General features: G+C 50.8%; 1 protein-coding gene across 1 annotated transcript in view; it reads left to right on the top strand.

Moving 5' to 3' along the window:
• The window catches only part of SLC20A2 (solute carrier family 20 member 2), a gene marked incomplete at both ends in the record, with an annotated part of 31,014 nt that extends 21,011 nt beyond the window's left edge, over positions 1-10,003 (top strand). Inside the window, 5 exons of the mRNA XM_080709825.1 lie at positions 1,545-1,748; positions 3,137-3,710; positions 6,470-6,655; positions 8,015-8,099; positions 9,845-10,003. Of these exons, the coding sequence (XP_080565951.1) occupies positions 1,545-1,748; positions 3,137-3,710; positions 6,470-6,655; positions 8,015-8,099; positions 9,845-10,003 (1,208 nt within the window). The remainder of the gene's footprint in view (positions 1-1,544; positions 1,749-3,136; positions 3,711-6,469; positions 6,656-8,014; positions 8,100-9,844) is intronic.
• Between the last annotated feature and the right edge of the window lie 1,151 nt (positions 10,004-11,154).

The following is an 11,154-nucleotide window of genomic DNA, read 5'->3' as shown; positions in this document are numbered from 1 at the left end:
TTGGGTTTGGAGGGTTGTTGAGCCCAGGGGCATTCTACCTCCCAGCTATGTATTTATTATTTTGAAACAGGTTCTTGCTAAGTTGCTGGGCATCTCCCTAAATGGTTGAGGATGGCCTCAATCAAACCTGCACTCCTCCTCTCTCAGCCTCCCAAGTTCTGGGATTATAGAGCACTTGTGTTGCATGGCCAGCCCCTGGATGGATTCAGTCCCCTGTATATAAAAGAAAGAGAGAGAGAAAGAAAGAAAAAGAAAAGAAAACTGTGCTTTGAAAGTCAGCCAGGGCTTTTTTTTCTGTTACTGGCAACATGGTTGAATTCCAAGATTTGAAGCTATGCTTTTAGGAGGCTCCCAAAGAGTGAAATACTTAAATTGGCTCCAGGATGTGCCCTGTAGTCATGTTTCAATATGGGTATGTCTCAATTTGAAAATCCATGTTTAAAAAAAGGCCAAAATAAATTAGACAAATCATACTCATGAATTCAGTTCTTCTCAAATTGATCTATAGACTTAACATAATTCAGATAAAGATCCCAGGAGGATTTTTCTCTAGACCTATACAGGCTGCTTTTACTATTTAGATAGAAAGTCAAAGGAACTAGAATAGCCAAAGTAATTGGTAAATAAGAATAAAAGCCGGGTGTGGTGGTGCATATGTATAATCCCATTACTTGAGAGTCTGAGCTAGGAGGATCACAAGTTCCAGGCCAGCCTTAGAAGCTTGGTGAGGTCATCAGCAGTAGCTCAGAGATAGCCCAGCCGGGCGTGTGGCGCACGCTTGTGATCCCCGCGCTTGGGAGGCTGAGACGGGAGGATCGCACAGGTTCGAAACCTCGGGTACTGAGTGAGGCTCTCAGCAACTTAGTGACACCCAGTTTCCAAATAAAATATAAAATAGGTCTGGGAGTTTAGCCCAGAGGTAGAAAAGCCCCAGGGTCCCATTCACAGTACCACACACACACACAAAAAAAAATTCCTTGGGTTCAATCCTCTATCCCCTCTCCCAAAATAAAGAATAAAGTAGGAAGTAGATATGATCTTCCCGTCCTTTTGCATGATGAAGAAAACTGAGACCAGTAATTTATTGACCAGAGAAAAACAAACCCACTAAAACAATAACTATGAAGATAAAAAGGCAAAGTATTTCAGTGAGCCAGAGGTTAGTGTAAGGAAATAGGTGGTTGGAGCTTTGGTGGTGGTGGGGAATGATTTGTTTTGCTTTGCTGGGAATGAACCCAGTCCCGATGGTTGTAGATATACAGAAGTTAGCCCTGGAGACCTGGAGGATGATTTTAACCCTTTTGCTGCTGCTGTTGTTTCAGATGTGATAACTCGGGCCCTCAACACCATCTTTTCCTCAATAGTTGAATTTTCTGACCACTTTGCCGATCATCCGTTAAGCTTTCTACTTTATTTTCTCAATCTAGCTATAACTTACTTTCCCCCCAAAGTAAATACTAAAGTATAAAATATCACTTTTTAATATTCTTCAATAACAGGAATTCTCTTCCAAAATCAGCAGTTAATGACTATGTTTTCTCTAGGCAAACTACAAAAAGAAGGTGCTCTATCACGAGCGTCAGATGAAAGCCTCAATAAAGTGCAGGAATTGGAGTCCCCAGTCTTCAAGGAGCTGCCAGGGGCCAAGGCTAATGATGACAGCACTGTCCCTCTCACGGGGTCAGCCGGGGAGGTGTCCGGGACGTCAGAGGCTGTGTCTGTGGGGAACCACCCGCGAGCCTCCTACGGTAAGGCTCTCCGGGCGCCTGGGATGCGTGTGGCTGGGAGCCGGCCTACTTACAGACACAAAGGAATCCTCCATTTTCTGTTTTGGTGATGGAGTGGGGACAGCACACTAGGCTGCACTTGACTGCTCAGCTCCTCCCCAACTTTATGTTTTGAGAAAACCCAGAAACTAAAGAGGCTTCAGAGCCAGGCATGGTGGCATGTGCCTATAATCCTAGCACTTGGGAGGCTGAAACTGGAAGATCACAAGTTTGAGGCCAGCCTCAGCACCTTAGTGAGACCATTGGCAATCTAGCAAAAACCTGTTTCAAAATTAAAACTAAAAACAGTTGGGGGTGTAGCTAGGAAGTAGGATACCCCTTGGTTCAATCCCAAATACTAAACAAAAAAAAAAGGTCAGGAGACGGTTCCTGTGGCCCGAGCAGGCAAACTCCTGTCTTGTATACTGCCCAGAGCTCCTCCCCCAGGTGCCAGGGCTGTGGGCGCCTCCTACCCTCGGCTGCAGTTGCAAATCCTGCTCATAGTAGTGACAGCTGAGGTGGGAGGAAAGGCACTGTCCACTGTGGGATTGGCCCGCAGGCGCCAGCCAGGCCACCCGTAGGTGGCCTCAGCCCCTAGTGGGACCGGGAAGCAGCCCCTCCCGGTCCACCAGGTACTGCCCGGCCAGGGCCCCACCTGCTTCACTTGGCTGTGGTCTCTGGCTGGTCCAGGGGGAACAAAGCAGTTTGGAGTGGGGATCTTTTGTGCAGTGCCGGTACTGAAACCCAGCCGTGTGCCGGCTGAGCACACGTTTATCCCGGGCCCTGCGGATGTGACAGGCGTGCTGGCCCAAGCAGGATGCGGCACCTCTACCTCTCCTGGCCTGCCTTTCCTTTCATATGACATGGTTTTGGTCGTTTGGTTGCTTTTTGTTTCATTTGTTTTGCAGTGCTGGGGATTGAACCCAGGAGCTTTCTACCTCCAAGCTACACCTCTAGCTCTATTTTATTTTTATTTGAGAATCTCCTGCCTCAGCTTCAAGTACTGGGGTCATTTTTATTCTTCTGGGTTTTTTTGTTTGTTTGTTTGTTTTTTTGGTGGTACTGGGGTTCTTGGAAACCCTTCCACCTCCGGGCTATACTCCCAGACCATATTTTTTTTTTTTTTTTTTTGAAACAGGGTCTCTTAAGCTAGTGACCTGGGTGATCCTCCTGTCTCTGCCTCCCAAGTGCAGGGATTACAAGCGTGCACCACCACAACTAGCCCTTTTTATTCTTTATCTTGAGACAGGCTCTGTTGCCCCAACTGGCATTGAACTTGCAATTCTCCTTCCTTGCGCCTCCTGAGTTGATGGGATTACAAGTGTGTGCCATTGCGCCAGCTGAATTAGACTTTTCTAACTCCTCCTCAGGAAGGGCACTTTCCATGACCCACGGTTCTGTGAAGTCCCCTGTCTCCAACGGCACCTTCAGCTTTGATGGGCCAGCAAAGAGCGATGCCCGTGTGTACCACACGGTCCACAAAGACTCAGGGCTGTACAAGGACCTGCTACACAGAATCCACGAGGACAGGCCCGCCCCGGAGAACACCTGCAGGCTGCTGCGGCGGAACAACAGCTACACCTGCTACACGGCGGCCATCTGCGGGATGCCCGTCCACGCCACGCTCAGAGCTGCAGACTCAGCCTCGGCGCCCGAGGACAGTGAGAAGCTGGTGGGCGACACTGTGGCCTACTCCAAGAAGCGGCTCCGCTACGACAGCTACTCCAGCTACTGCAATGCCGTGGCCGAGGCCGAGATTGAGGCCGAGGAGGGAGGTGTGGAGATGAAGCTGGCGTCCGAGCTGGCCGGTCCTGACCAGCCCAGAGAAGACCCTGCTGAGGAGAAGGAGGAGTCAGACACTGCTGAGGTGCATCTGCTCTTCCACTTCCTGCAGGTCCTCACCGCCTGCTTTGGGTCCTTTGCTCATGGTGGCAATGATGTGAGGTAAGCACATTCGCTCATTCCAACAGACAGGTGTGCCAGACACCTGGTGCACCTGTGACCTCAGTACTTGGGAGGCTAAGAAAGGAGGATTCCCCACTTCAAGGCCAGCCTCAGCCCTCAACAACTTTAGCATGACCTTATTTCCAAACCAAAAATAATACTTGGAGGTGGTATGTCACTGGGCTCAATTCCCAGTACCAAAGAGAGAGAGAGAGAGAGAGAGGGAGAGGGAGAGGGAGAGGGAGAGGGAGAGGGAGATGTAAGTTTTCACTGTGAGAGAGAGGGGAGCTGCTGGAGGAGAGAGGGCGGGGGGGGGAGAGATGTAAGTTTTCACTGTGAGAGAGAGGGGAGCTGCTGGAGGAGAGAGGGAGGGAGGGAGGGAGGGAGAGAGAGAGAAAGAGAGAGAGATGTAAGTTTTCACTGTGAGAGAGAGGGGAGCTGCTGGAGGCTGTGAACAGAGGCCCGTGGTACATAAACGTCACAGGATCAGTCCCTCCGGCTTTCGTGAAGAAAGGGAAACTCGGCTTTAAATAGGAAGCCATCTTAGCCGGTTATCGAAAGGATCCAAGAAAGAGACACCAGCACCTGGACCAGGGAGGTAGTGGAGGCAGCCAGGGTCTCCATGTTTTGACCACTAGAATTTGCTGACAAATTGGATATGGGTGTGAGGAAAAGAGAGGGGCTGTGTAGACATTCTGGCTCAGCACATCTAAGAATGAGCTGCCACTGATTGGGAGGGGCGACCCAGAACTCAGGGTGGAGCGCAGGCGTGGGCGTGTGGGCTTAGACTTGGACGTGCCTGGGAGAGCGGCCCGGTGGGGCTGGGGCTCCTACGTCCGCAGAGGATCCCGGCGCAGCCTGGGGAGCGAGCAGGAGAGGAGACCCGGCCCTGGCCACTGCAGAGTGGGAGTCATAAGAAATTTCTAGGACTGATTTTCATTTGCATTCATCAGTAACCTGGAAGTTGACATTGGTACCTCTCTACTCATTTTTCCAAAATTAACTTATAAAAAGATATTTTCAAACCTCCTTTACTCAGTCAGCAAACATCTTGAGTCCTACTTATATGCCAGATTGCACTTGAGGCTCTGGAGCTAGCAGATGACCTGATGTGGCCGTGTCCTCTGTGTTCAGCTGGAGCCGGCACTGAGATGTCAGGTGCTGTGGCTGAGCTGGGACAGGCTCCACGGTCCTGCTGGAAGTGCTGGGGGGGCACAGGCTTAGGGTCCACTGTACAGCCACAGACTACACCCCCGTCCCCCCGCCACGAGATGACACGGGCTCTCAGGCCACAGAGCACCTTCCTTCAGCACTTCTTGGGAGAGGGATGCACACAGCTTGTGGGCTGTTGGCCTCCCCAGTCCAGAGGCAGGGACCACAGCTGGCTGCTGCAGCTTAAGTTACAGGTTTCAGCCAGGCCTGATGTAATCACCTATAATCCCAGTACTTGGGAGGCTCAAACAGGATGATCACAGGTTTGAGGCCAGCCTCAGCGAGTTAGTGAAATTTTCAGCAACCTAGGAAGATCCTGGTTCAAAATAAAAGGTTAAAAGGGCTGGGGGTGTAACTGCAATAAAATGCCCTTAGGTTCAATCCCTAGCACAAAAAGAAAAGAAGAGAGATGTGCTAAATAGTACATTTCCTTTTTTCTTCCTTTTTCTCTTTGGCAGTTTTTGTGGTCTTAAGCAATCCTGTGCGCGCGCGCGCGCACACACACACACACACACATACACACACACACAGGCTCGCACGCCTGTGAGTCGTCAGCTCCATTCTTCCCTGGGCAGCCTGGCGTTGGGCTGGTGACGGATGGCCAGCTGGGCACTTTGTCACGGTGGCTTTGCAGTTCTAGAGGGACTGTGCACGGTCTCTGCACAGTGAGATCTGCTGCCCCGCAGGAGCACTTCCAGCTCCGGGAGGCTGTGGACCAGGAGCTTCCGGAAGCTGCTGGGAGCCTGTGCCCTGCTTGCTGGTTGCCCCATCAGTGTTGGGCATCAAGATCCGGCCCTGGAGTCTTCTCCGCACCCCACTGCCAATCCCTCTGGGCTCCCGCCAGTCATGCTGAATTCTGACAGCCAGTCTGACTGCTGCCGGACGGACTTCTTGGTCCTCTGTTTGGTGACCTTGGGCTTCACGAGAGGTCTGAGGGTAGTCACTGTGGAGATGGGAGATAGCTGCCACCTTGGTATTCAGCACCGAGGAGGAGGGGTGGCCTGCAAGGGTTGATGGGATGTGAGATAGTAATTCACATCATGCTTTTTAATACAATTTTAAAAATCTGTCATTTTAATCATCACTAGATCATACAGGTAAACCACAAGTTGTGTTTGTGTGTATGGTACTGGAGATTGAACCCAGGGGCATTCTACCTCTGAGCAACATGCTCAGGCCTCTTTAACTGTTTCAAAACAACGTCTCAGGCCGGGTGTGGTGGCGCACGCCTGTAATCCCTGCGCTTGGGAGGCGGAGACAGGAGGATCTCGGGTTCATAGCCAGCCTCAGCTACTTCGTGAGGCCCTCTGCAACTTAGTGAGACCCTGTTTCTAAACAAAGAATAAAATAAATAGGGTTGGGGTGTAGCTCGGAGGTCGAATGCCCTGGTTATTAAATCCCTGGCACTAAAATAAATAAATAGATAGTTGAGGCCCTTGCTTAATTGCTGAAACTGTGCCACCACACCTGGTGAGGCTGGCTGGTTGTGAGGATGAGAAGTCGGTGTACAGTGCCGTGTGTAGGTCATGAGTCTTCTTCCTTTCCAGCAATGCCATTGGCCCGCTGGTGGCTTTGTGGCTCATCTACAAGCACGGCGGAGTCTTGCAGGAAGCGGAGACTCCTGTCTGGCTGCTGTTTTATGGAGGAGTTGGAATTTGTACAGGTCTCTGGGTTTGGGGGAGAAGAGTGATCCAGACCATGGGGAAAGACCTCACCCCGATCACACCGTCCAGGTAAGCCAGCAGTTACCCTCATCGCTGCCCTCCCAACCCCTCCCCATCCACAGTGAAGGAGAGGCTGAAGTAGAGGAGGAAGGGAGGGAAAATGAGGGCCCTAACTCACTCCCACTGTTGGTCTTTTTCTCTGAGGCCCAGAGAACAAGTAGGGAGGGCATGGGCACGAAGGGCCCTGGTGCCCGGGCCTGCCCTGTCCAGCGTTCTCCAGCCGACCCGCTCTTCCTGTTTTCTGGACGTGCCATCAAAGCCTGTCTGGCTTCCTTTCATGTTAGTCAGCTTTCCATCATTATAACAAAATACCTAAGATAATCACCTCATAAAAAGAGAAGATTTATTAGTTCATGCCTGTGGAGCCATGTGTCCACGATGTCCACAGTGGGTCGGTCCTGTTGCTTTGGGTCAGTAGCAGGAGTATATAGCAGAGCAAAGCTGCTCACCTCACAAGTCAGCAAAAATCAGGAGAAAGAAGAGGCTGGGATCCCAGTATCCCCTGCAGAGGTAGGCCCGTCACGTAAGGGCCCACCGTCCAGTAGCACCCACAGTGGGACCACACCTTTAACGCACAGGCCTTTGAAGGACATTCAAGTCAAAAATATAAGCTGGCCATGGAGACATACTCCTGTGATCTCAGTACCTGGGAGGCTGAGACAGGAGGGTCACAGGTTCAAGGCCAGCCTCAGCAACTCAGTGAGACCCTGTTTAAGAATAAAATATAAAAAGGTCTGGGAGTGTAGCTCAGAGGTAGAATGTCTCAGGTTCAATACCAGTTCAGTACTAAAAAAAAAAATAAAGTTGCTTTAGAAGCCAGGTTCTCACAGTCATCTGAGAAAAATGCATTTTTTTTTGGGGGGGGCGGGTCTGGGGATGGAATCCAAGGGCATTCGACCTCTGAGCTACACCCCTGCCCATCTTTTTATTCTTTATTTTGAAACAGGGTCTCACTAAGTTGCAGAGGGCCTCACTAAGTAGCTGAGGCTGTCTGTAAACCTCAGCCTCTGGCTGATCCTCTGGTCTCAGCCTCCTGAATGCTGGGATTATGAGTGTGCACCACCACGCCCAGCTGAAAATGCACATTTTGTAATCAGCACACATTCGTCTTCCTGGGATCTTCAGGACGATGACCCTCCCATCATCTTATCACAGGCCAGGAATCTCTGACCCAGATCCTGCAGCATGTGGTTTTAGAAAACACAGCAGAAAAGCAAGGCACTCAAGGGTGGCGTACGGTGTGTTGCCCTAGTGTGAACACGTCGTGGGCAGCACCTTCTCGCTCTGTCAGGCTGGCCCTGTCGGCAGCCCGCCCGCCCACGGAGCATCCTGGCGAGCCTCTCACCGCCTGTCTGTCCTTCCCCGCAGTGGCTTCACCATTGAGCTGGCCTCGGCATTCACTGTGGTGATCGCCTCCAACGTCGGGCTGCCCATCAGCACCACGCACTGCAAGGTAGGCCGCCACTGCTCACGGGGCTGCGCCCAACCCGAGCCCAGGCGGCTCCGACACGCCGCAGCACTTTGTGGAGGGCCGCCATTGAAACAGGAAGAGCACCGCGGGGCTGTGGGTCCGCAGGGTCCCGGGTGGGGTCAGCTTTCCTCCGGCCCTTCCTCCCCCACTGCCTCCTCAGGCCTGGCTGCTTCCCGCATGCTCTCTGCCTGCTTGCCCACTGGATTCTCCACTGAAGGGGCGCGGCAGTGGAGTAGAGGTGGAAGTGAGCAGCGGCGCGGGAACATGGCGCGCTGCCTGAGCTCCCGCACTCACGGCCCAGGCAGAGGATCCAAGGCAGGCCCGCCTTGCAATCTGGACCTTCAGCAGTTCAGCGAGACTGTTTCAAAATAAAGAGGTGGTTCAGAAGTAGAATGCTCCTGGGTTCAATCCCCAGTGCCATAAAAAATAAAAGAAATAGCATACAAATTGAGGTATGCTTATTTAAAAATATTAGAAAAAAAGCCGGGCATGGTGGCACACACTTGTAATCCCAGCATTTGGGAGGCTGAAACAGGAGGATGGCGGCTCACGAACAGCCTCAGCTATTTTGCAACTCAGACCCAGTTTCAAAATAAAAAGTAAAAAACAGGGCTGGGGGGTGTAGCTCGGAGGTAGAATGCCTCTGGGTTCCATTCCCAGTACTGGAAAAAATTAAAAATTAAATTAAAATAGGGTTGGGAATGCAGCTCAGAAGTAGAACGCTCCTGGGTTCAATCCCTAATGCCACAAAAAATAAAAGGAAAATAAAAGAAATAGCGTACTATGTACAAATTAAGACATGTTTATTTTAAAATATTAGAAAGGAGGTGGACGTGGTTGTGCACACCTTTAATCCTAGTACTTAGGAGGCTGAGACGGGAGGATCACAGTGGCCAGCTTAGCAACTTAGACCCTCAGCAACCTAGGGAGAACTTGTTTCAAAATAAAAAGGGCTGGAGGTGTAGCTGAGTGGTAGAGGACCCCTGGGTTCAATCCTTAGTACCACACACACACACACACAACTGTGTTAACCTGATTTTCATATATCTGTAACTGTCACTTTGAGTCATAATTGAGTCAGATTCAATATTTATGCAAAACAGTTAGTCGAAAAAGTATATCAGAACTATATACTAAAGAGAATAATCCTAAAAAAACATATACCTAAAATAAAATTTTTATGTTTGTGTCTGGTATTGGGGATTGAACCCAGGTGCACCCTACCTCAACTATACCTCCAGCCCTTTTTTCTCTGTTTTGAAACAGGGTCTCACCAAGTTACTGACGGTCCAGCTAAATTGCTAGTGCTAACCTTGTACCTGTGATCCTCCTGTCTCAGCCTCCCAAGTACTGGGATTACAGGCATGTGCCACAATGCCCAGCTAAAATTTTATTTTTAAAGCATTTAACAAATTTAAGGGAAATAACTGGCAATTGTGTGATGTCCTTGCCTCTGTGCACAGCCCATTTATATTTTTCAATGTAGATTTGCTGTCTCACCTTTACATACGGGGCATTTTTACATTAGAATGTTTTCGCTTCACTGGGCATGGTGATACACACCTAATCCCTATACTTGGGAGGCTGAGATAGGATTGCAGGTTTGAGGACAGCCTCCCTGTTTGAAATTTAAAAAAAATTTTTTAAAGGGTTGGAGATGGTAGTTTTGAGATAGAATGCCTCTGTGCCAACCTCCAGTGCCAAGAAAAAAAATTGTACTTCCACAGGTGGGTTCCGTGGTGGCTGTGGGCTGGATCCGCTCGCGGAAGGCCGTGGACTGGCGCCTCTTCCGGAACATCTTTGTGGCCTGGTTTGTGACTGTGCCGGTGGCCGGCTTATTCAGTGCCGCCATCATGGCTCTCCTCATGTATGGGGTCCTTCCGTAAGTGTCATTTGTCTCCTTCAACAGTGGGCAGCTGGAGGGGCAGCCTGTGTGGGCGTGTGGGGCCGTGCTCGGCCCGCGCCCATGCATGCACACGCACGCCGAGCCCGCGGCTGCCTCCCCCACCCCCCGCGCTAACCAACTCCTGTGCATAGTGTAGTGACGTGAGCCGTGCCGTGGTGACCTTGCGGTGCAGTTACTTACTAGTCAGTAGATGCTGAGCTCACAGATCAGTGCCGTGCTGCAGACACGCGTGGAAGGGGCGCGGAGATGACGCCAGAGTCCGGGACTGAGGGAACTTGTGCCTGCGGAGTTCGGTCGCAGCGTTAAGAACTTGTAAAAGGAAAGTAGAGGTTGGAAAATCATTTTTTCCCAAATGATATTTTCCTTTGAATATACTGTAAGATAAGTGGCCACACATCACCAGCTCAGGGCGGCGGCCGCCGTGAGCGACTGGCGAAGGCAGGAGGAGCCAGGCGCCTCCGTGCGGGTCTGCACACGCCCTGTGTGGGTCATTGTGTGGTGTATCTAATTGCTTTTGTAAATACCTAAAACTGTAATTCTTTAACAGTGTGCTTCCCTTACACTTTTGATCAGAGGATTTTGGAAAGTACCAAAGAAGCAGGGGAATCGTTTGCCAGTATTATATTTTCATGCGCTTGCCCCTCCATCACCCCCGCGGACCGGGCTGGGGACCACCATGCCGTCGCAGCCCCACCGGCTCCGCCGGCCCCGCGGTGGCCTTTCCGTCACCAGCATGGAGAATGTAGATTTAACGATGTGTGACTTAAACACTACAGACCAAGCCTGGTTTAAATTTCCATCCCTGTTCCCCCTGCGGCCTGAGAAAAAGGAATCGTCTCGAGCATCAAGGCCACTGTGTGCTTTGGCAGTCTGGCGGCCGAGGGCGGGGAGCCGAGTGCTAGAACATGGACTGGGCCCCCCCAGGCCTTCACTAAGGCGGGGCGCTCCCGTGGCCCACCGGGTCCTGTGCTCTTTGACAGCCGGAGGGAGGACGCAGGACTAATGTTAGAGCCTGAAACTATGGGAATGCTGCTAAAATTTTTATATTGACAAACATTTCTCAGTACTTCATTGTGATTTTTCATTAATCAACCATATTAAATTTATAATAAAAATGCCCCTCAAAGTTTG

This window comes from Muscardinus avellanarius, assembly GCF_963383645.1.
Source record: "Muscardinus avellanarius genome assembly, chromosome: 14".
In the NCBI taxonomy this organism is placed as follows: domain Eukaryota; kingdom Metazoa; phylum Chordata; class Mammalia; order Rodentia; family Gliridae; genus Muscardinus; species Muscardinus avellanarius.
This window is presented reverse-complemented; position numbering and strand designations above follow the sequence as displayed.